The sequence below is a fragment of the Glandiceps talaboti genome, chromosome 20, assembly GCF_964340395.1.
Source record: "Glandiceps talaboti chromosome 20, keGlaTala1.1, whole genome shotgun sequence".
Taxonomy (NCBI): Eukaryota; Metazoa; Hemichordata; class Enteropneusta; family Spengelidae; genus Glandiceps; species Glandiceps talaboti.
In genome coordinates, this window is record NC_135568.1 from 12468735 (window position 1) to 12494929 (window position 26195).

The 26195-nt window shown below is 36.1% G+C and overlaps 1 protein-coding gene across 1 annotated transcript; it reads left to right on the forward strand.

The window, feature by feature from the left end:
• Positions 1-242: 242 nt before the first annotated feature.
• Positions 243-8835, forward strand: LOC144450837 (COP9 signalosome complex subunit 8-like). Its single transcript, XM_078141577.1, has 7 exons — positions 243-311; positions 1836-1906; positions 2681-2729; positions 5772-5901; positions 6207-6314; positions 6886-6948; positions 7830-8835. The coding sequence occupies exons 1-7, from the start codon at positions 255-257 to the stop codon at positions 7907-7909; spliced, it is 558 nt and encodes a 185-aa protein (XP_077997703.1). The 5' UTR covers positions 243-254; the 3' UTR covers positions 7910-8835.
• The last annotated feature ends 17360 nt before the right edge of the window (positions 8836-26195 follow it).

Here is a 26195-nt window from a genome sequence, read left to right on the forward strand (position 1 = left end):
AACGTAATTTTCATCCATTAGTAAGCATTCCTGTGTACATATATTTAACACAAAATAAATATATCAATTCGTTAATGAAATTCCAGGAAAAGTTACCTCTTTATACTAAATTAATCGGTAGATTAAAATTATGACGACATGTTATGTGCAAACGTATGAATATCCGCGACATAGGCAAGTTACGCCGACGACGAGTTCGACTCCCCCGTTAGCTTTTATGGTCAAATCCCTCTTCCGGTTTAGTTTGCTCCAACATGGCGACGGTAGACTTTGCGAAGATGACAGAACAATGTGAGAGGCAAGAACTAGAGGTAACATGTATTTCCAGTTTGCGAATGAATACCAGCAGATAACCACACGTAGAATGTATATTTAGACACTAGTATTATTGTTGGGACATGACCCAAACTTTCAAAGATGTTAACACGTATGATGCACATGAGATGTCTGTCTCATCAGAGTCCCTCGAGTCGAATGACAACAAGTATCAAGATAGATAAATAATACCTTTTATTTTATCATGCTTTATTGTTAAAGGTTCGAGTGTTTATGTAAGGTAGAAACAGAGATATGAGAGATGCTTGTATCACTCTTATCAAACTGAATTGAGTTCTGACCCTTCATATGATGTATGTGCAAAACGAACTTTGTTTTGTTATTGATGAGGATCAGCACAGCAAGAATGTAAGACAGCCTGAGTGCTGACTGTACAATATTAAAATGCTCATTTGTACCCAAGCTAGGGAGGTCGGGGGAGGTATGGAGTAGGGATAGGAATAGGGTTAGAGTCCCTAGCATAGCCATGATTTGTATCTATCAATTAGCAATATTGACTTGTGGGTGATCACATGTTGAGAGAGAGAAACAAAGACATGATGACTATGAAAGAGACAGTTATAATCATGATCACTGTATTGTTGAGATGAAGGGATTGCTTACACCTCAGACCACTATTGTGGTCAGAGCTTACACTGACTGTGACAAATAGATAGCCCATAGATATGTGAAAAGAGAGAGAGCATTAGACATGCTCACTCCGAGAAATACATGTACTTGTACTTCCAACCATAATCAATCAAATGTACAGTTCAAAACATTCATATAATCAAGGAGATAGAAAGATTATGATGATCAACTGTGTGACCTCTAAACCAATTTTACACACCACTGATACAGTAATTTCTTGTGACCAACTAAAATTTGGTGTTCCTCAATCTCTTACTTTGTGGTGATTCACAAGGAAACATAGTTTTTATCATTTTACCCCACAACAAATTTTGTTGTCTTTCATTAGAGAACCACACAGTAGCCCCGTCTACACGGCACTAAAAATCCTACCTGAGATAGGATTCAGGATAGTTTGAAGCCCGTGTAGACGCAAACGCGTCCTGAACCTGTCCTGAAACCGTCCTGACTTAGGACACCTTTGAGAGGTTTCCTGAAACCCTCCTGACTTCATCCTATGTACTGTCAGGACGGAACACACGTCATCTCCGTTCTAACCTTCCTACGATATAGACACAAGTCTATCCTCCTCTCAAAGGTGTCCTAAGTCAGGACAGTTTCAGGACGGTTTCAGAACGTGTTTGCGTCTACACGGGTTTCAAACTATCCTGAATCCTACCTCAGGTAGGATTTTTAGTGCCGTGTAGATGGGGCTATTGTAACATTAGATATTTTCAAAAATACATGTAGTGGTAACCTGTAGTGTTTATACAGACCATATTCTTAATCCTGATTCTTGGCAACACTACATTACGATTACTACATGTTGTATTTAGGTTTCAGGTTCAATGTTGATGTTTACTCATTGATTGTATACTTTCTATTTCCAGAGTCCTGGTGGTATAGCTACACCAGTTGTCTATTCTCAGTTACTTGGTTTGTATCTACTACAGAATGACATGTAAGTATAATTATGTAGTCCAAATTTCTGTATTATAAGTGTTGTTCTTCAAAAGTCTGTTGCCATAGTAATATGGATTAAGTATGTATAACTTTGCTTCACCGATTAGAAATGTTGCCATGGTAACAGATGGGTGCAATTGATAACTTTCCATATACCAAATAAAAATATGTTGCTATTGTAAGAGATGGGTCCAATATGTATAATTTTTGCTACACCAAGTAAAAGTCTGTTACCATAGTGACCGATGGCCCACACACCAGGTAAAGTAACAGACAAACTCAACATGTAAAACTAGTGAATTCAAGAAGTTTTCCTTATTTGAATCCAATCATCTAACATTTTTTGATGGACTGAGTGACATGGTCCATTAGTGCCTCATTTACATATCTGACATCATTTGCATGCATGCGTGTCACTATGTCTGTGCATGCATGTGAGTGTGTGCATGCATACACGTGTGTTTTATTTGACTTTGAGAGTACAGTAACAATTTTTATGCTCTTTGTATAAGCATCACCATGAATACAGATTTAACTGTTGTCTGTATCTGTAAATAAGTTTAATGACCAGATAACAGGTACTTGATCAATCGAGAGAAAGGGGGCACTTAGTCCAGTTGGATGGATGTTCTGAAAGCAACAAGACATACAGCTTGTACTTCACTATCTTCAAGCTTGTTCCCATCTATTGTTGTTCATGGGAAGAATAAGTTTTTGAAACTGTTAATATCATATTAATACCATATTAATACCTAATAATTTTATCTTACAGGACGAATGCTAAATTTCTTTGGAAGAGGATTCCACAGGCACTTAAAGTTGTAAGTTATAGTATTTGTTTGCTCTATGTGATTTTAGTTTTAGCAAATAGCAGCCATCCAAGATGACAATAAAAAACTTATAAAGGTAAAATGTCCAAGATGGCAATATTTTTTTTCACTAAAACGTTAGTTAGACTATCAGTATATCACTACAGAAAGTCCTTTACTTATTCCAGAGAATCCCACAAGTGTAGTGCGTCTTAGAGGGGAAGCACAAGATGAGACTGATTACTGGAGAACTGAAAATTTCTTGGTGTTATATTCCCCAGATAAACAATTGTACAGCTGCAGCACACAGTGGGGATGTAGAAGTAAACAAGTTTACTAAAACATCGAGGAATTGCCGAATGACTGGGCATATCATACACATTTTATATTCCCCAAGAACAATTTAGTTAGATAAGCAACAAGCTTTCCACAGACCACTCATTACAAATATAAACAACACCACACTCCTGCCTACAAGCAGGCACTGTATGTGCACATGCATATCACTTGTAACTTTGAATCAATACACTTGTATGTGTCAAAATCTGAGCCTTCAATGCAATAACTTTCAATGGCTTGTTTGTTCCAAGGATGATGTGTGTGTGCCTGTGTATCAGTAGGGGTTAGATGATGTTGTTTATATTTGTATTGTGTGGTCTGTGGGAACCCAGTTTCTTATCTATCTAAATTGTTCTTAGGGAACAAAAAATGTGTATGATACACACAATTGTTTGGCAATCCCTCGATGTTGTAGTTGTAAAAATTGATATCGGTTTGATAGTAAACTATTGAAGCCATTCAAATCATGAAGTCCATGTGTAATCATTTCAGCAGAAGTCCGGTTTTACTGCACTGAAAGAATAGCAATGCTTTATCACTTGTCAAGGACCCTGTTGTGGGTTGTGTCTCTGTTATTGTTAGTCTAGAGTGAATTATATCTAGCTTTGTGTTAGAAACACCATGAGTCAAACACCAAGGTAACTTCATTTCTCCTGTATATCTCAACTGTATGTCTTATGCCTAGGGGACCAAGAAATGTCTTTTTTACCAACTCTGTATCATGCAACTTCTTGAACATAGTGTTATAAAATTGGTAAAGCTGGCAGAGGAGAGGCCTTCTTTACACCGGGGTGTAGTCTCGCTGTCTCACTGTGCACCTTCCTAATTCTGAAGCACACACCCTTTGTGCCTTACAGTTAGAAAAAAACATAAAAGTCTTGTAGCGAGACTAACTAGGGTGAGGAATTCTGATGAGCAAACAAAGTTAGAAGTGTCACACCTCTTGAAACAATGACCTCAACATTGTTTAGACAAGGGTTAAAAGAGTTGTAAAGCTGCTAGCTTGTTTACAGTATGTCTCTTCTGAGTCAGATTTGGCAGTTTTCATAGCTGTATTTTAGAGAGGTTGTGCAATCAGTGTCCAAAGTATAAAAACGTTGAAGAACTAATAACTTGTATATAATGAATGCGAGTGGAGGGTACAACACTTAGTCACACTACTGCATGGATGCCTGTAAAGGCTTTCACTGATCTAGATGTAACCAACCTATTGTCGAGTTTGTCCCAGTCTGTGATAGCCTGTGATAGCCTAGAATCCAGGTGATTGGGGATTTTGAATTTTGATTTCCCAATCTGTGTTGGGGAAATAATGAATTCAAAACCCCCATGTGCATGGATTTTGGGATAAGTTTGTGATTGTTCTTGGATTAAAATGAGTTTTTGTAAATATCTGTATTTGAGTGTGGTAGTTGAAGGCAGGAGTTATTTGTTGTGTATTTTCCATAGAGTTGCTATGTTAGTATTCTGTAAAGTTCCTGGGTTTGATTGCCTGCTTTGGTCTTAGTGGTATGAGATATGTGCCATGATGCATAGCCAGTATCTGACCCCAAGCAACTTTAAACAAGAATATGAACAAAGTTCTCTTCTCTATGTTCTAGTGGACGGATGTCATTTTCTGTGGGTTGAGTTGGGTTGGTGAAAGCAACATTTCTGGGTCTCCTAAGCTTACAAAATGTAGCTAAGGTGAAATGAGACTCACTTGTGTTTCCCTTAAATGCACACATAAACCGAAAATGGTATTCAAGTAGAGTACAAACAAGCCTTAGATGACGCCTTTCTGACTTTATTGAAAGTAAAAGTAGTTTTTTTTTGGAAGCGAAGTCAAAATATTTGCACAAATTGTGCAGATGGGATTCTCAGACATGTGTTCAAACAATTAGTATAGTTTGGTAATGATGTGATGTTTGTTGAAGTTTGTGTCTGAAAACCTTCCCTGGCCTTGAAATCTTTATATTGTACCTGTGTGTTTGACCACAACAAATGTTATGGGGGTAAACTTGTTGACAGAGTATATATTACTACTAGTAGTAGCTTGGTCATCTTGGAGACTTTCCTTTTCAGACAGCACTGTCAAATGTCCATTTTTGTCTCTTGTTCATAGCTTTCATAGTGTTGTGATACATCAATATTTGATATTAAAGCTCAGACCACCAGGTGGTCTGAGATTAAAGTGACGGCCACTCTAAAGGTTTTAGCGTCCCAGTCCAGGGAAGGGTAACTGGTAAAATAGAATTCCATATCTTATAGCATAATTTTGGTAGGATAACTTCAGTAGAGAAAAACCTGGCGTATTTGGCAAGATTTACAAAATTATACCTAGATATACTTGCACTGTGTAGGGAACTCAGGTAGATTTTAACTGTCTCTGGTATACCTACCAAACGAATACAGTATGGAACAATGATTAATCCTCATTTGCCCAACTTGGAGTTTAATAATTGCATACAAACAAATACCCCTAGGGATAAAGAGGATTAATGACTGGGGAACTCAGGGAGATTTTACCTATTTTAACAAACAAAAACACTGGTAGGGAAGCATGGTAAAATGACTAGGGACCTACTTACCAACCATAACAAAAACATTGGTGGGGAACTCAGATAGATAAAGACACTGGTAGGGAACTTACTTGTAATCATGATGAAATGACAAGGAAAGGCAAATAGATCTTACGTCCTTGTTATCATTAAAAAATTATTTGTCATCATTTCACAGAGTAATCCAGAACTCAACAATATCTGGATGGTAGGTCAGAAAATGTGGCTACGAGAGTTTCCAGGAGTTTACCAGTCTTTAAATCAAGATTGGTCAGAGAGTGTTAAACCTATCATGCAAGCATTACTAGGTAAGACTTGTCAAACAAACAAACAAACAATTTATTTATCATTTTATTTATTTACATACTTATTTATGTGTTGTCTATCTAATTATTCATTTGTTCATTGATTGATTGATTCATTCATTCTTTCATTCATTCATTCATTCATTCATTCATTCATTCATAGATTGATTGATTCATTTGTTCATTGATTGATTACACTAATTGGTTGGTTGATTCATTCATTCATTGGTTGGTTGTTTGTTTGGTTGATTCATATTTGATACGCAAGTACTGACTTTATAAATTGTTTTGTGATTTGATCTCTATAGAAAATATTAGGACAAGATCATTCCAACTGATAGCCAAGGCGTATTCATCAATTGGTCTTGATGAGTTTATAATGTTTCTAGGAATGCCTACGGAGCAAGCTGTCAATGGTAAGTATAGTCACAATTTTGCCTGCCCCAAGGTTGGCACTCTTGACCAAAATTTTGATGTCGTTTCAACTGATCATCAAATTGTTCTTAAAGAGCACCAATCCATAAACAGGTAATAATTTGTCATATTGCCCTCACTGACAGGCAATAATTTTGTCATATTGCCCTCACTGACTAATAATTTTGCCATATTGCCCTCACTGACAGGCAATAATTTTGTCATATTGCCCTCACTGACTAATAATTTTGCCATATTGCCCTCACTGACAGGCAATAATTTTGTCATATTGCCCTCACTGACGGGCAATAATTTTGTCATATTGCCCTCCCTGACAGGCAATAATTTTGTCATATTGCCATCACTGACAGTTTATCCATGTGTGTTTTTGATGTCTTAGTGTAAACGGTTTGTGCAAACGCAACAAAATAATTCCATATTAATTTGAAAATGGCATCATGTAAACATGGCCTAAGCTTACTGAAACTTATACAGCTCAGAGGACAGAATGAGATGTTTCTGTACAATTTGACATGGTGTGATATTTCTAATTCTTGTGGAATTTCTTAACAGCTGCTGTCTCTGAAGGATGGGGAGTAGATTCACCAAATAAACTTATTTTACCTAAAAAACAAGGTAAGATGTCTTACATAGCAAAGTGGAGGTTGTCTTTGAGACCTAGCCCAGTAAGAGACTTGCTGTATTCACTGTCATATCTGTCACCTAAACAGTATTCTCAAATCTTATTCATGACTAGCTAAAGGTAATAAGCACTTAGGAGTCATGAATATTCAGTATACATCTAATAAATATGTATGCCTGCTAAGTCCCATCATAGTGTGGTTTTCTCCTCCACTGTCTATGGTGCCATGAAACAATGGTGGACCAGTGTAGGAACAATAAAGGTAGTGAGATTCACCCTAGTTATATTGATTCTGTATTTATAGTTCAGTGCCCTATGTGTTCCTTTCCTTCATACACAAGTTGATATTGTCATAATTAGATGTTATTCCCCAATAATTCTCTATGTTCAGCCAAGGAAAATATGAGTGACCTAAGGGGTCTTTGTCACTACGGAGTCTATCGACAAACACTTAGGTTACGAGTATTTTCCAGCTGAATGAAGAAAAATATTGTTGAAAAGTATACTTATACCAATACCAGTAATATCAAAGAAAAAGTGAGGAACATAATGTTAATTTTGAACGTTTTGACTCATATTTTGAACACAGCAGAACCAGTGACATAGACGCGCGTTGTTGTGACATAGAACGACCAGAGTATATATTCCATATTTTTTGTTCTAAATGGGTTGAGCATGATATAATAAGTAACATTTTGCCTGGTTAGGTCGATAGGCTTTGTCAAACTCTGCTGACTTTACCTAAACAAACGAAACGTTACCCAATTATAACCGATAGACATGATACAAGAACAAAGTGTTACCAGGTTTTACTGATCTGATGTATGTGTAGAAGGATAGACATTAACTTTATTTTTTATTTTATGTCTTTCAGTTTCCACTGATGATCCACCCATACCAAGTGAACACCAGTTAGCACAACTTACGGAATTTGTTGCTTTCCTTGAAAACTGAAGAATTTTTTTTGTTTCATTTTTTTTTGCATAGACTAAATACATATAGTGGGATATACATACACTGGAACTTTACCCTAGTAAAATTTGATACAATTAATTATCAGTTCGGCCAAAAAAGAAAGAAAAGAGAATTGTTTCTGGTCAGGACAGTTTGTCTAAAGTGGTGCAACAATGCGAATTTTTATTTTTATTCTCAACAAACCTGTCACTCAATCTACTATATATAGCAGTTACTGTTCTTTTTATATAGTACTTTACAGCAAGTGTGTATGTGGGGGAGATGTCATTTGCATGTTCATGATTGGCTCTGCAGTCGGCTTCACTGAAGTAGGGAGGGTTATTTTTGTGTCCCCCCCCCTCACCCTCCGGATCTGCAGACTGCATGGACTGGACAGCCATGAAAAAAAAGACTGACATTAGGGTATTTAAGTGATGCACGTGCTGACCAGAAACAATTCTTTTTTTTATTGGCCTTAAAATGAACATTTTGCTTAACACACACACATAGTAGTAGTACTTCTGGCAGTCTTGATGGTATAATTCAGGTTTTCTTGACTGACATATACTAAATTACGTCATTGAATCATTTGAGTTATGCCTAAGTACCAAGTTTGGGTTTTGCCAATAGCAAGTGGTAGTTAAAGTATACGCAGTCTTAGAATACCAGAAAAGACTTTTATATGCAACAAACAGTATCTGCAGAGAATAAATACGCCCCTTTATCAGTAAGTAAATGTATATCTACAGAACAAGAAAAAATTGATGAAATTTTTTTACACATTATCCAAGCAGTCATCAGTTAATGAAATATGTTGTGTACAGATAACCGTCATCTTCAGCATAGAATTTAGCATAACAGTACATGTATGATCAGCTGCAACAGCAAATATGACATAACAGCATATTTAGCCACAGTTGTGAATTTACAAGGAAAATTTGCAAAGAAGTTGAAATTAATGATTTATTTTAGTTGTATTTTGAACATTTTTTCTTTTCAAAGTTTTTCAAGTAAAAATTATATTGGTTATAAGTATTACTATTATGTTTGCCTGATGTTTTTGTTTTTGAAATAGTTGTGTGTGTGTGTGTTTGTTTGTAGGTGTGTATGAAGGTGTGTGCATCAAGAAATACAGCCAGAGTGCATCCGTATGATAATATGGTGAACATATATAGCGCCCTCTAGAGTCCAAATTACTCGTTGTATAGTAAGAGAGGACAATCCATTTCTGTGACAGGTAACTGTTATTCTTAAATTCAGACTCAAGAAATGCAGGTTCAAGTGACACCAAACAATATTTATTAAAGCAACCCCAACTTTTCAACTGTGGTGTCTTTTTTCAAGGACATTGAACGATAATGGAATCTACATTGGACTAACTAAAATATGTATACTTCAACAAGCTTAAAAAGAGTTTCTCATTCAGAATCCCACTCAAACTTTGGACAAGTTTTATATAAATGGGAACACACTTGAGACTAATTTCATCTTAGCTAGCTGCATTTCTTGTGCTTCAGGAAATCCAGGAAAGTACTTTCTACCAACCTTGCATCATGTGACATCTCTAGAATACGGCTATAAAAATGGGCAGATCTGGCCCAGAACATGCATGCTGTACCCTGGGACAACACATTGCAGGAAATAAATTTACAACCGTGTAGAGGCTTCACACCTCTTGAACCATTGTATAGGTGTTCACGCTGTAGAGTCGGGACGCTTTTGTGTATAAATACAAACGTTTCCAGCTATAAACAGATTTCGTTATCATCATAAGGAAAACATAAAGTTCGATAACATTTCAGGAAAAACCCGAGACGACCTAAAAAAGATCGATTTGCCCGAAGCAAAATACAAATGTGTCCAAGTGGATTATACATTTTTGGTGCCGTCAACGAAGCTATTCGTTCGTTGGTGCGAGTAACTTTGCAACGCACATGTCAGTGAGAGGTGTGAAATTCGAGTACGGTCGACTGAGAAGGGGTAGAATTGATCGAAATAACCCAGATCATATCGTGCATTCGTAATGGGATAGACTTTGATTAATTAATCAACCAGAAATTTTATAATATGAAGGCACCTGTACCATAACGAGGCATTGTACAGTGGTCGATATTATTCTGGAATGTGGTTTTATTGAGTAAAAGGCTTATAAAGTCAGTTTGTGCCTGGTATAGGTAATAATTGAATGATGGCTGAAGAATGGACTTTGTAGATGCACATTAAATAGATCAGTGGAATGTTAGAAAATTTATGAAGGAAAACTATGGCTGACATTTGATAAATTATCGACAGTGGCCTTGGACATGCTAAGATAAACTTGTTATAGTAAAGGTTGGCATTAATTGAAATGTCTACCTTGCCAATATCTATAATCATCACCTATTATATTAGACCCGGCTATAATCAATGTCACCTCAAATTATAAGTTTTATCTTGTCTGTGGTTTTATCGAATGTTGTGGTTGGCAACCGTATTTTAGTCGATTAGTGCACAGACAAGGAAGAAAGTCTGTAATTAGTATAAACGATAGGAGACGATGGGATAGTTTTGAGAGTGGCCATGAGTGTTGTAAGAGACAATATAGGTACGTTTGCTGAATAAACAAGATAATTATCTGGGAATGTATCCCTTGGTGCAGACGACTTTCTTTTCTTTTACGCATCTGGGTGGAGTAAGCTAGTACTTGCTGTTAGTCAGTTAGTTAGTTAAGATCCAGATCCCTGTAAAGAAAGAATGCTATTATATCTCCGCTGCAGACAGGTGCTTTTGCACATCCTTCGTTCTTCATAAATAAACTACGTTAAACGGACTCATTGTATCTAGTGTCACTGTTCCTAGATTCTGGAGTACCTCCCAACGGAGCTTGGTAATTAAGTCTGATTAGAATCAGTATTAATACGTGGTGGAGAATACAGGTATGATGCTGAAAGAATGGACTTTGTAGATACACGTAAAATAGATGGAATGTTGGAAAATTGATGAAGGGAAACTGAGGATGACTGTCACACATTTGATAAATTATCGACAGTTGCGATAGACATGCTAGGATAAACATGTTATAGTAACGGTTGGCATTGATTGAAACGATTTACCTTGCCAATGTCTATTATCACCTGTTACATTAGACCGTTATATCGATCAGTGTCATTCTCAGTTTCCCTTCACAAGTTTTCTAACATGCCATCTATCTATTTATGTGCATCTACAAAGTCCATTCTTAAGCCACCATAAACATATGCCATTAAGTAAGGATCTATAATGAAATGCAACCAAATATGACGATACCTCTTGTGTTGTCTTCTACCTTTAAAAGCACACAGAAGTCCCCCTCCCACCTCCAGTCAAAAAGTACAAATAAAATCAAATTTTACTATCTGACGAATAAGTACTCAACATTATGTGACTGGTGGAAATAAAACATATACCAGTAGTCAAAATGCATAATTAGTGTCTTAAAATAATACTCTGTGTTTACAAAAAGATCGCCCCCCCCCAAGGGAATACACAGATAGTGCTGGTCTAGTGTCGCTTTGAAAGACGAAACATAGATACTTGGAGAGACAGGTGGTAAAATCTCTGGTTGGGAAGCGTACATGTTAGCCTACCTGTAGACTTGAAGGACTAATGCTACTACATTATTCCGCTGTTCCTAATAATTGATATTTTGAATTTCGAAAGAACGAGTGAAAATTCAGAAAAGCAAATATCAGTTAGGATAGCTGAATAGTGGTAGTAGAGATAGTCATCCAAGTCTACAGGTAGGCACCGTACATAATTGTATATTATTCGAAGCAGAACCTGACCAGACACTATTTGTCAATCATTCATTGCAATTGAACAGACCAGCAAGTGTATCTTCTTGATCACAAATGTGAATATTTTGTCTTTTGTATGACATATCATGTATACATTGCATCATATTGGGGAAAGACGTCTATGTGAGACTCACATGTGAAAGCATCGAGATCGGTCTTCGGCTGATATCCCCCGGGGAGGGGGGCTACTCGGGTGGGTAATGGGTATATATGTACCCTGGGTGGACAAAAATTATAACCACAAACTCTACAAAAATTCAAAAAGTAGGGGTCAAAAATCTACAGAAACAGTCAAATGAATCAGATACACTTTCACGTAACACGTGCATGCTACAGTCACCGCTAGTTCATTGACTGCCCGGGGGGGGGGGGGGATAAAGATGACTGAAAACAACCCGTGGAAACAACCTTGTTCAAAACATGGGGTAAAAAGTCGTACGTGCATTCAAACAGGTGGGTCAAACCTCTACATAATTCTTTAAAAATTCAAGACTTAAAAGTCTACATGAGTCGAAAAAATGGGGGGGGGGGGTTCAAAACCGCGTTACATTCGTATATACCATTTCTATGGGAGTACCCCCTGGGGCTGATATCGTCTACAGACAACGTTAATATTTTGTATTATGAGATATCTATATTCCTCTTTCATGGGTGTATATAATCCCTTCAAAATGAAATACTCCATTGACACGGAACCTTTTTGATTCCCTTTAGGCCACCTAGATATCTGAAAAAATACAGAATACCCCAGTACTAGTTGAAAGGATGTTTTTTTCAGACTACACGCATTCAAACATTTCCGACCGCGCGGGGGCGAGCTTCGATATCTCTGATCTCTGCCAGACAACCTGAAGGATGAAATATACTCTCGGTTTGTTGTTACACAGGGCACTCAGGCTTAGTTAGTTATTGGTTTTACTTTAGGTGGTGAGCGAGTATATGCCTTCAAGGCGACATTTCGAGACAAGCTCGGATTTTTTGTTCAGTAATATATTCTTTTCAGCATTGATTATACAAAGTTTCTCAGTTAAACAGAGATTACAATGTTTCATCTCACTTGTATAAGCAGCCGCTTGGGTGATGATATCCCTCTTGATATTACATATATATGGCTGGTTTCTTTCCTTCAAATTCCAAACTTGTATTGTTTGGATAGCTCTGTGCTGTACTGTAGCTTCTTATGAGTAAATATGTGGAAAGGAAAACAGTAGTAGTAATTCTTGTAGTTGATAATGATTTGTAATTGCTCGCTTGTTGATGTCAGTATTAATTTATTTATTGTGTGCTTGTATTTATTTATTTATTTATTTTGTTTGTTTTCGTAAACATAACTAACTAAACCTGAGTGCCCTGTGGCCAGAGTTGTAATGCAGCATTCACAGCCTGGGAGAATTTTTTCCCCGCAGCCTTCTTTTATCTACTGTCAGCCGAAGTACTACAAAAGTGTGTTTTTGCGCCTTGAAAAAAGTAACAACACTACGCCCACTTTGGCGTTTCAAGTTAAATTATTTCAAACTCTTCTTTTATAGTGGGTACCGTCAATCAAGGTATGATTATATTCATTTCAGTTCACCTTTTGCCAACGCGAAGGGGGTCATGTGAAAAATCGCTTTACAATGCACGTTGTGTATCCTTCCGCCAAGGGTACCCAGGTACCGCATTGCTCATGAATAGTGATCTAACTTCTAAGGTTAGAAGGTCCTTAACCAATCACGTAAGTGCAACACGTAACTTTGAGATATAACAAACCTCTGTCATCGAGTTTAAAACGGGGAAATAACAAGTCACAAAACGATTGAGATATACACAGGCCAGTAAACTATGAACGTGGGTGCATGGCAGCCAGCCAGGACGTGTATTCAGACTCCCGTAAACGAGTAAGCTTACCCTGAGCTTATTAACTTATACTCATAACCCAACATACATAAATGTAAATCCTGTTGATTATGTTCATGTGTATATGTTACTTCAGAAATTGTTGAAATTTGATTGAAGTTTCGAATGTTGTTGACACCATACATGCGATCAGTCACATAGAAAAGGCTAATAGACCGTCAATATCGCCAGAGAAAACATATATTTTACTTCAAGAGGGCCTAGGGACCGTCCAGGGAGAGTCAGCTATCTGCCTCTGGGCGGGCTAGTGCCCTACTTGCATACGGAGTAAGTCGGTGCTGAGGGTCATGTCAGTAATCTAGACCCGTACACCGTCTGCAAGCAGGACTACCTCTGGGCCGTTTTTAACAGTTTTGGTTTAGTGTGCATTTGCTGTTCTTCAAATTTAAGTTATTATTAACACTGTGGACTTTGGTTACGTCAAGGTAGAAAAACAGTCAACCATACACCGTGACGAAGAGACTTTGGTTACGCCAGGGTAGAAAAATAGTCACCCGACCATACAATTGTAGGTGAGGTTGCTACCAAGTAGGGGAAAATGCCAGTCATTACCAGTCAATGGCTCACACCTAAACAACAGCAAATGTTTGTCAGGACTTACTAATGTACAGCTACATAATTTGGGACTACTCAACAACAACCTAATACGTCGGGAATCGTACCTATTGTTCCACCCTCAACCCTGGTTTTGGACCTTTAGAGTGATTACAGGTAAAGGGTTGACAATTACCTTCAATATTTCATTATGCGATACCCATCAGTACCTTCAGTGCTTTGATTAGTTTATGCATCTAGCTCCCATTCGTATCACCGTGCGTGTTGTGGAAACGGATGAACACTGTGCACTGCGGGCTTGAAAAGTCAAGATGGACCACGCGTTGTACATAGTATATAATGTGGGTTTTCTACTGTAAAAAGAAATTTGTGTAAAACAGCTTAGACCAACTCCGTGTTTGTTACTCAAAATCAAATTGCAATAGAAAGTAAAGAAGTAAATAATAAAAAAAATGATAAAAATAGTGATACCATTACGTGTCAAAACTTTGTATATAGAAGTGAGTTGTAAATAAACTAGGCACAGGTATTAGAATGAAAGTAACCGATGCGTCACACACACTTTGTGTTTCTGTCGCTTCCCCATTATTGACCGTAACTAATAGTTTGATTATCTGCGTTTACTTGTGATTACAAGTGATGACTTGCCTTTTACCAGGGCCTTTTACCCAGTTTGTTTAAAATTTATATATTAATTTCTGTAATGAGTTGCAAATGCGGACTTGTCCACTAGGTTTCACATGTAGAAAAAAAATCATCCGTAGGAAAATATAGTATTTGGTCCAGTGACGTTGTTTTAGGTCGGGCCTCTATTACCGCTAATGAAAACTTCAAAAAGAATACACACGTCTCGTCCATGTTGCCACTGTAAATAACATTGACATTGTCAAGACTTCTTTCGCTTGAATTACTTCAAGATGATGGTGGCTTAAAATTGAGAGGGGGTGGGGAAAGGAGGGGGCATTGGAGAATTCGAGAATAGAGGGCTGTATTATAAAAAGTAACCAACCTGTTTGGACAATAGGATGAAAAGAACTTTCCGTCGGGGTGGAGAGGGAATGCCGATAGGACCCGGATGTGATTGAACAAGGCAAGATAATGAAACATTGCCCAGTTATCATCAACTCGTGAATTAATAAATTCAAGATCGTTGATGTAGATATTGAATAGAAACGATTATTAATTTGTCAAGATTACACTCGATACAAGAAAGATAAGATTTTATTAATAGCCTTTCATAGGAAGTGAGAGAAAATTAAAAATTTAATATGTATGAATCTGGTTATCTTTACACTTTGGATAATAATACTTCATGATATTAATAATGCTATTTTTACTCAGATACGAAAATAAACCTCGAACACAGACACACAGACACACACACAAACACACATACACACACAAACAGACACTCAAAAAGTGTGTAAATAAATTATATTGCAATTGTTGGAAAAGGGTGTGATATTTAGGCTTGGTTGTCTAGCAACCACTCGCTGCTGGCGCTAATAAGTCCACAGAGAAAGTGTTCGAAACAATTCTGGGCAAACTGATCGAATTTGAGCTTCGGCAGCTAAATCTAAATATTTCGTGTTAATGTCGGAATTTCACAGAGTGAACGTCGCCCTCCTTGTTGGACAGCGAACGTAGAATTTGTAACTTGCCTAACAAAATGACGACCCGGCCAAAATATTCTGAACGCGCAAATAGCGAAAGGTGCGTTTTGTTTACAAATTACACAAAGGACCGGATATAAAGGTGAACATTTACGGTATAACAATCTCGTCTAGTCAGTTTGTATTACGAGTAGTTCACATGAGTCTATGTACTCAGACACACAGGAATTATCGCTAATAAAGGTGACGAGGGCTGAGGTACATTTTCATAAAATATTTGGTTTGAAAAATATGTGGCTTGCTAACTACTCGATCAAAACATACTGGTACCAGTAGCACGTTTGTTGAATAAAAACAAATAAAATAACGGTATCTGATTTAGGCATGGAAAACTACACACATTATTATACGGAAAGGTTATTTCGAAATACAATTTCTGGAGTGTAGAAACGTGTGTAGTCGCTTAAATTGTAAACCCCCTCATCGTAATAGTATCGTCCAAATTATCTCGGAAAAATCTTCAATTTGTGTCAAAACGAGGCTGGCGATATCCTCCTGCTACTACTGAGCTGAGCTAGTTGCACTTTAGACATAACCTGCTTTCAGAGTTTCCTACATTTACTGATAGATCGGGACAGATTCCAGCTTAGGATATTATAGTGCGTAGTCGTATCTCCTTCCACGATAAAGCAACTAACAAGGGGCTCGGATATCGATGTATGATTATTCGAGGCGGATTTGGAGCACTTCTGACGTTTGCATTGTGACCGGGACACTGTCATCATCAAACAACATACATTTTCACGTAAAATCGGTCAGACAAAATTGACAGCGAAATTACTTTGAAATTGGTAATTTAAAGCTACGATAAAACTAAACCTTATAGAAGCTTCAAGAATTGCGTAACTCAAAGAAGAAATCCGTAGAAGTTGAAATCTTTAAACCGGTGAGTGAGTTTTGTTTATTTTGTTTTTGCGTTTGAACGTGCTGTGAATTTGGTGATGTGTAACGTTATGTGTTCGATGTGCAATGAATGACATTTGCTTGTCGCGTTTGTCATGTCAAACGTTCACAGCTTCTGTGAGATGTGCGCATTTGAATGACGAAGAATTTTTTAAAGTTCGATGAAACCGCAACGGTGTTAGGTGAAATATTCCATTTTCATCCATGAACTTGAATTTTAAGCCCCTCGCTCAATACTGTGATTGTCATTTTTTGTGACCTAGCCAGCCGAGTACGAGTATCTATAGTGAATGCTAAATGCATACGATCGATTGGTTTAGTAATGAAACGCAACTTTCTCTCAAACAATAACAATGGTTTTTTTGACATGCTTCATTCCCTTTAGCGGATTTCGATCAGCCAAATGAAGTCGGGTTTTCTATGCGTTTGCTTTTGTTGGTACCCCGACTGGTTTCACACCGTTATTTATTTATTGTTGTCATTTGGAAGTGGGTGTGGCAAATGAAAGCAAAATACTGTGTAGACGTCTGGCGAAGAAGGCGCAGTTCTTGAGACTTGCATTTACAACATTCATACATGCTATGTAGATCATGTATCGCGGCGGTGTTTATGACGTTATCTGTATTGTCCCTGAGGCATTGCCACCAGGTGTTGCGTCGTTTTAATCCGTATACTTGATCACATATAAACCAGCATCTTGAAAATCTCTTTTGATCTCTCGCGATTGCCGAAATGTCAAGAAGACGAGACAGACTTTGTAGACAAATAGACTCGGCGTAAGACACAAGAAAGTAGTGGGTGACATTGATGAAATGAATGAGATAATTATGAATTTTTCTTGTAGCATCCTTTAAAGGTGTATCCAGTTCCTATAAAAACATCTTTTTGCATACTAGTGAAGAGATTGAATATTAGAACAGTTCTTCTGATTGGATAGTTAAAATATAAATATATATATGAATATTTAAGGACTAAAATGTGTAAAATATATGTCAGTGTAAATGCTAAAATAACAAAATTTTAGAATTGACTAAAAAATTAACAAAAGAAAAGTATGAATTTGTATGTTAGGGTAAATGTTAAAATAACATTTTTAGAATTGACTGAAAAATTAACAAAAGAAGTGTATACATTTGTAGTGTTAGTGTAAATGCTAAAAATAACAAAATTTTAGAATTGACTGGAAAATTAACAAAAGAAATGTATAAATTTGTATGTATTAGGGTAAATGTTGAAATAACAATTTGTTTAAAATAGCTAATGTAATCGAATGATATTTTCATAAAGACAATGTGTTTGAGAAAGTCTGAGTGTGTAAAGATAGACATAATGTAATTTTGGCAAGACAAAATTTAAGATAGATTAAAACCACATAAAATAAAATTTTCATAAGATCACAAAATAGATAATTAGGTTTTTTGACAAAATATAGAAATGTTTATATAGATGTTGATAGATTACTAGTATTGGTTTCAAAGTTAGTCTCCAAGTTTACTTCTCTTGTGGAAGTGTGTAGTAAATTACTTGAAGATTTTACGATTTATCACAGTTGGATACTGATATTGTGATGAGTAGTCTATGCATTTGCCTGAATGAATGGACAAATTTATCCAAGGAGTTGTCTGCTTTTCCTTGACTAAGCCTTGCTTTCTTTTGAGAGGTATATACTGATCAATTTTGTGTTTGAATGAGTCCTTTTGAAATACCTGCACATTGCATCTATGAAAGAATGCACATGTTCAAAGTAGAATTACTCTGTTCTAGCAGCCATATCATTAAAAATACATGCATGGCTCGAAATTAACAGTAGTCCCATGCCCACAGACTACCAATTCTTGTCATGGGGCTACCATAATTTGCAGCTGGTAGCCCACTCAGGCTACCACTGATTATGTGATGAAGATGGAAGATTTATGGACATGAAGGTATTTTGATAATACATATATTTCCAATAGAGGAAATTTGTTCTGGAATATGGGACTACAGGTCACAATCCTTGGGCTACCAATTTCTGAAATTGGTAGCTCACAAGGACTGCCAAAGAAAAAAGTTAATTTCAAGCCCTGACATGGGATTAGTATTTCCAGACAAGGCAACTACCACATATCATGGCATACTGAAAAAGAGAAATGAAATCATTTTGTCATATTTTTTTTTCTGAAAGGTGTTAGCATTGGTCCACTTGTGTAAGGTGTAAAAAAAATTGTGTGGTTCCGATTACATTCAATTTAAGAATAGGTAGGCAGATTTTTTATTTTTATTTTTTAAAATTATTTTTTGTTTCATATATGAGTGTCTAGTTCAGGTAGTTATGTTTTTCATTGTTTTCCATATAGTCTCTGTGTTATTGGTTTCTTCCCATCAGATGTACAGCCATTACAGATTGGAAGAACAGTTTTATATTGTCTTTTTTTAAAAGTTGATTTCAGTTTCTGCATCCACTATTTCTCGCTAGACTTCACTATTTTCGTGATTTTATTATTCTTTTTCTTGAATACATAAAAAAAAGTTTAGGGTCAGTGTGAAAAACTAGATGGGGTTGGGTAACTGGAACGAAACAACTTTTTTCATTTGGCCTAATTGCTCGTGACACTGACAGAGAACATTATTGAAGGCCTTATAAAAAAAATTATGTGGTTCTGGTTACCTGACCCCACCTAGTTTTTCATTGCTGACCCTAAACTATTTTTTACATATTCGAGAAAAAAATTATGAAATTGCAAAAATTGTGAAGTCTCGCCAGAAATAGTGGATGTGGATATTGACATCAACTTAAAAAGACAATATAAAACTGTTCTTTTTGGTCAAAATGAGTCTAAAATGGGATCTGGGGTTGACAGCATTGGCCTCACACTCCTACCAGATCTGGCCAGTGGCACCCCTCTCACTGGCCTTAGTACCCCAAGTTTTATTGAACTGACAGGAAAATGTCTTTTCGCTTTTTACGAGATTTCAGTATAATGAACCAATAAGTGTTCCAGTATTATTAACTACTAAAATGTTATGAATAGAATATTAGAAGAAAATAACACCCACCTCCTCAAAAACCAACTAGAATTCCCCACGGTATTTCATTGATTTGATTGAACAAAGGACACACGATATGTTTTCAATAATGTACCTGAATTTCATGACAAAGAGAGGCCTCTAAGTGGTGACCAAGATTTAGTTTATAAACAGTTATTTCCCTGTCTCTTTGCTTCATGTATGATTGATCAATTCACTAGGCAGGAAATAATAAACTTACATTGACCTGTGACTGGCGATGCAATCAGTCATTTCAATGCACATCTGAATTTATTCATGTCTGAGGCTATCCTGATGAGAGGGCAACGCTACTCCAGGAAACGAAGTTATTTTCATAAACTTTTCAGTTGTGGAGAGTCATTTCATGATTTGACATACTTAGCAGACATGCGTATGTATTCATTGAAACATAAATATTCATTACTCCTAGGTCTGTGTTTTTGTTTAGGGTGGTAAGCAGGTAAAATCTATGTAAGTTCCACAGGCATTTTACCAGGGTTCCCTACTGATGTTTTTGTTAAGAATGGTAAGCAGGTAAAATCTACCTGAGTTCTCCTGTCATTTTACCAGGGTTCCCTACCAGTGTTTTTGTTGAGGGTAGTAAGTAGGTAAAATCTACCTGAGTTCCTCAGTCATTTTACCAGGGTTCCTAACTAAAATTATGGTACATACATGTAGTTTAGAAAGTTTTGCAAATTTTATCAGCTTTCCCTTCTTTGTTACCAGGGTTCCAAGACCTTAGCAAAAACACTGATAGGTGCTAATTACCTTCAGGTCATGAATATTAATTGTTCACCTAATACATGTGCATGTCTGCTAAGTCCCATGACACAACAGTGGACCACTATTCAAACAATGAAGGTGAAATAGACTTTTGATTTGGTGTTTCTTTGTAGTCGCTGGAAATTTATTAGTCTGTAAGGTACACCATGACGGGGCGCCCTTTATGTGATGTGTCTACATGAAATGACTTTCCAGAACCCAAAGTTGGTGTACCCCTTTAACATGATGTGTTTCGATCCCAGAGGTTTTGCAGGATTATAATTTACATAAACAGTATGTTCATTTACATAACATTTGTTATGCAAATCATAATATTTGCATATACATTCATTTACATATACATTTGTTATGTAAATTTATATTTCCATAATAGTATTACTACACATTATTCACATAAATTTAGTAGTATGTGTTATGTAAATTTTTTTTTTCCTGGAAAACAGTTTATGTAAATTTTATTTCCTATGAAAGCAATTGTAAGTCCAGTTACAGACAGAGATCTTTTTAAAATGCTATACATATAGATATTGCAAGGTGTGTTTCCTCAAAATTCTGAGAATTACAGTGCAAAGTTGACAAAATCTGTCTCAGTTCCCAGAAGTGCTTGTTACTGCAGTTCCCCAGAAACTTGTAATGATGCAAAGTATGGAAAGCAACACTTTTACCTGACTGCCACCCCCACCCCCTACCCCACCCCCACCCCACCCCATACCCTCCAATGCTGGAATTCCCAAAGCTTAGCAAAAATTCCATTACGTGTTACTGAATACATTCTTGGCGTATTCTCATTTATGGATCTGTTAGAATTAAATGATTCTATTCATTGACCCTAATTGCAAAAATGTAATTTTCGATGACAGTAAATAAAGACCATCGAAACTGAATTGAATGTTGAGCATAATGTCATGATCAGTATTGCCAAGGTCTGTACAAATTACACTTTTCAGTTCTGTGTGTGGTTTTGGATTGTCGTACATCTACATGTGTGTGTGTGTGTGTGTGTGTGTGTGTGTGTGTGTGTGTGTGTGTGTGTGTGGTTTTGGGTTGTCATGCATCTATGTGTGTTTGTCAGAACCTTTTACAATTTAACCAAAGTTTCATGTGATGTTATAATATTTTGAAAGTATGTATAGTACCTGTGGTTTCCCCTTAAGAAAAATGATAATGTTTTGCTCAGTTTGAAAAAAAAAATGCAGTGGGAACGGTATTGCGGAAATGTATTCATTAATATTCTAAAAATTTCCCAGAGGATCTTAGATTTAAATGTGTAGATGTGAAATATAACGTTGGTGTGTTTGTTTGATATAGTATGGCTTTCTTTTCATTTCCAAGACGCAGGGAACCTTATCGCCATTGGCAACATGGTGAACAGTCGAGTATATTTCAGAGCCCCACTAAGGTTTTGTAATGAGGAGTAGAGTCAGGAAGTGGGTGTTTTGTGATTGTAAAAGGCTGTTAGACAATTATAAATGTGTTGCGTAGTGGTATGTGTACGAACTCAAGTATGATATCAGGTTATTATGTGATTGTATATGGCTGATGTAACAATCATAATGTGCTGTTGAGTGATGTATGTATGAAGAGGATTTGCAAAGATGGCATATTCAGTACAGCTTGCAAGAATATCACAGTGTTCTTGCTGAGGGCAGCATAGGTAAAATGTACAGGGGTTCCCATGTCATTTTACAGAGATTCCCAAACGTGATAGATTCTTTAGAAACACTGCCACTTTTTTTTATCCATTGCCACCTTTCTGTTATAGGAGTTCCCCAACCTTAGCAAAAACATTGTTTAGGCGTATATTTTTGGGGTTTCACTTTTAAAAGAAGATCAGCAAAGCTGATGTACAAGTAAATACCCTGAAGGTTAAATATTATGCTACAAAAATAATAACTGAGTGGGAGTGAATTTTGTTGTAAAAGGAGCCATTCTTGCAACTACCATGCAGATAGAATACAAATATAAATAAGTTGCTAACAACTTGGTTATTGGAATTTTGATGACACAGTGTTAGTTTCCTATTGGTGTATTATTACTATGAATATATCCATATAAATAAATCTCACTGCAAGTTTTTCAGCAAGTATTTGTTGTAGGGTCGAATGTTGCTTTTGAAGAAGCCAATATTTTTTACCATAACCCCCTCTCCCTTCCCCCAGTAATATTGATAGTTAGACATGTGGTATGACTTAGTGAAGAAGCCACCATACTCCCCCCGCCAATATTATCAGGAGTTTTTTTTTAGCAACTTATGAGTTAGTGAAGAAGACACCCCACCCCATCCTCCCACCCCACCTCCATCCCCCAATATTATCAGTAGTTTTTTTTTTTAGCAACTTATGACTTAGTGAAGAAGCCACCATACCCCCCCCCCCCCCCCCCGCCCATATTATCAGGAGTTTTTGTTATCAACTTATGACTTAGTGAAGAAGCCATAAGCCATACCATAACTCCTCCCCCGCAATATTACAGGTAGTTACAAGTATTGTTGTAGGGTCTCCCATTTATATTAATGAAGAAACCAATATTTGTACCATAACCAGGGGTTTTCGACAATATCAACACATAAATGAGGTGATTAGATGATATGCTAAGATTGATATTTCCCTGGAGGTGATGATGAATTAATGTCATCTGCTACCTAATTAGTAACTGGTGATAATTTTCACAGATGACTCTATTTTCTGATAGAGTTGAACACGATGAATTAATCTTAGTATTGTTCATGTATAATTAATGATGTTTTCGTGAAATGGAATAGATCGTATGGGTAAAACCACTCTAAGTCGAAGGTGCCACATACTGTTTACTGCATTTTTAGTCCAAAATTGTTTCATTTATTACCACCAGCATTTTTAGTCCAAAATTCTTTCATTTATTATCATCAGCATTTTTAGTCCAAAATTCTTTCATTTATTATCACCAGCATTTTCAGTCCAAAATTCTTTCATTTATTATCACCAGCATTTTCAGTCCAAAATTCTTTCATTTATTATCACCTGCATTTTTAGTCCAAAATTCCTTCATTTATTAACATCAGTTTCAGAGAAAAATGTTAAATTTATTGGTAAAAAATCAAACTTAAAGAAAAGGGAATCAAGATACTTTCTTAAGTATTTCAAAAAACCAAACAAACTAAAATCAATTTTTTAAAATTAGACTACAAGATACAAATGTATGTAAGACAGTATCAGTTACATTTCATGGAATACTCAACCCCAGCTAATGTACATGAAAGCTCTTGTTAGGGTTTCCAGTCACATTTGATAAATCTTAGAGAATTCAGTAAAAGATAGTCATACTTCTCAGCAGTGTTCCCGCTAAGGCATATTTGTGCATTACTTGCGCAAGGTCTCTTTTTGCTCTCACAGTCAGAGTTCAAGTTTTGCGCAGCTTTACATCCAACCGTCAAGAAAAGAGCTCTTTCATTTTTACCCAGTAACTAGTTGTAGTCTGGGCTTGTGTGTTCACCCAACTGTTTTTTGCAATCACTCACTTAGGTTCTTATTTCATACAAAAGAACACATTTGTGTTCTTTCAAAAACAAAGAATTTTTCATTTTATTTGAAAAAATCCTGTAGACTTGAGTAAGTCTAATGTTGCGTTGTGACTGTTAATACTGCCCTAAAAATCACTCAGTTTGGTAGTTACATGCAACAACACTGTAAGTGATTTTTGAACTGGGAAGATTTTACCTTTTTACCTAGCTCCTATAGCATAAACATTGCTTTAATATTATCAGCTGTAGACAAGTACGTCAGACGACAGTTAAAATGTCAGAGACAGATGGAGAATTCAAATACTAAGCTACAATATGAGTAAACCAGCCTGAGGTAGAAGTCAAACAAAATTACCCGTTTTTGCATCAATGGCTACATTGATGGAAACCAAAATAGACTGATTCACAGTAAGTCATTAAATTCGAGTTTTTATTCAGACCTTGTGAATTAGATTTTGACGTAATATCTAGCACAATATAGTAATTTTCACCATATTGTGTGCATAAGCAAGATTGTTGGCACTTCCTTTTATTACACAAAAACCCAGGAGACAGGGCCTCTTGTTTTCACACCTGGATCCTTGCATATAATTTACTTTCTCTACATCAAAGCCTCGGAGAGATGATATTCTAACGAGTGTGAACGCCTGAAAAGTTTTATTTGAATTATTCCTCGTAGTGAAGAAGAATGTTTACATGAGGAAAATGAAAATTTCTCTAATAGTCCAATTTTTTTTACATGCTCCTGAGGGAATTATGGACAAATGAAAATTACTTTTTATCCTCCATTGTATGCTGTAACTGCATGTAATCAACAAAAGATGGTCTTGTGTCTGTCAGAAATTCATGACATGTTACATTTTCAGCTTCTTTATGCAAGAAAACAAATGTTGAAAATAAAATTATCTTTGAATATTCCAGACAACAAATATCCCTACAAATATTCCAGAAAGAAAATATTCGAAGAATTTTGTGAAGTGATGTTGGCTGTAAAAATTAAAACAAAATACTCAAAATATAATTAACGTGAACATGCCAGAAAACAAATAGTGGATGTATTCTGTGTAATGATGTTGGATGTAAAAAATAGCAAATAATCGAATATAATAACGTTGAATCGCCAGAAAACAAAAGTTCAAAGAATTTTGTGTAGTGATTTCGGATGTAAAAATTAGTACAAATATTTGAAATGTAATAAACGTGAGCATACCAAAAAACAAATATTCGAAGAATTTTATGTAGTGATTTTGAAAATTAATGTATATACTTGAATTTGCCAGAAAACAAATATTTTTTTGAAGTATTTTGAATATAATATCACAAAATATGTTCAAAATAGAGTAGAATTAGAAGAAATCAAATATTCAAAATATATGCGTATAATTTCATTTTTTGAAGAGTAATAAAACCAGTTTTTCTCTTTTTGACTGTACCATTTGATTTAGCTATGAGTATTTATGTTATATATTTCTTGAGATCTTCTATTTACGACCGACACTGTTCTGGTAATTAGTTTCTTGTTCTCCATCAATTGCAGTGACTATTTATTACATATCAGAGACAACTTAGGAATAATTTATTGATAATATTGAAAATTGAAACCTTATACAAAGTCATACTTGTACAGTGTACTTAAGGTAGGGTTTTACTTTTCGCTGAACTCAGCATCATGCCATCAATAATTTGTTCCCTAGTCGGATAGTTTGGAACCTGATATCGCTTGTCACGATTCGTGCACAGTGTCACTCGCAGTCCTCCTTTAATTCTCCACAAAAGTTAATTCACTCTGTTTAAGATGTTCTTTAATAAGTTTATATCCGTACAAGAACATTTATGATTGCTGGGAGGTCAGTTTATATAATGACCTGAAAGGTCAATTTACATATTGACCTCAATTTACATAATGAGCTGAAAGGTCAATTTACATGATAACCTGAAAGGTAAATTTACATAATGACTTGGGAAGTCAGTTTACATAATGACCTGGGGAGTCAGTGTACATAATGACTTGGGAAGTCAGTTTACATAATGACCTGGGGAGTCAGTGTACATAATGACTTGGGAAGTCAGTTTACATAATGACCTGGGGAGTCAGTTTACATAATGACCTGGGGAGTCAGTGTACATAATGACCT

What these genes read in the sequence shown, in the direction of transcription:
- LOC144450837 (XM_078141577.1), top strand. Translation starts at nt 255, where the DNA reads ATGGCGACGGTAGACTTTGCGAAGATGACAGAACAATGTGAGAGGCAA. An exon ending in TATCATGCAAGCATTACTAG is followed by an intron (nt 5,902 to 6,206) that starts GTAAGACTTGTC and finishes TGATCTCTATAG; the next exon opens with AAAATATTAGGACAAGATCA. An exon ending in TATTTTACCTAAAAAACAAG is followed by an intron (nt 6,949 to 7,829) that starts GTAAGATGTCTT and finishes TATGTCTTTCAG; the next exon opens with TTTCCACTGATGATCCACCC.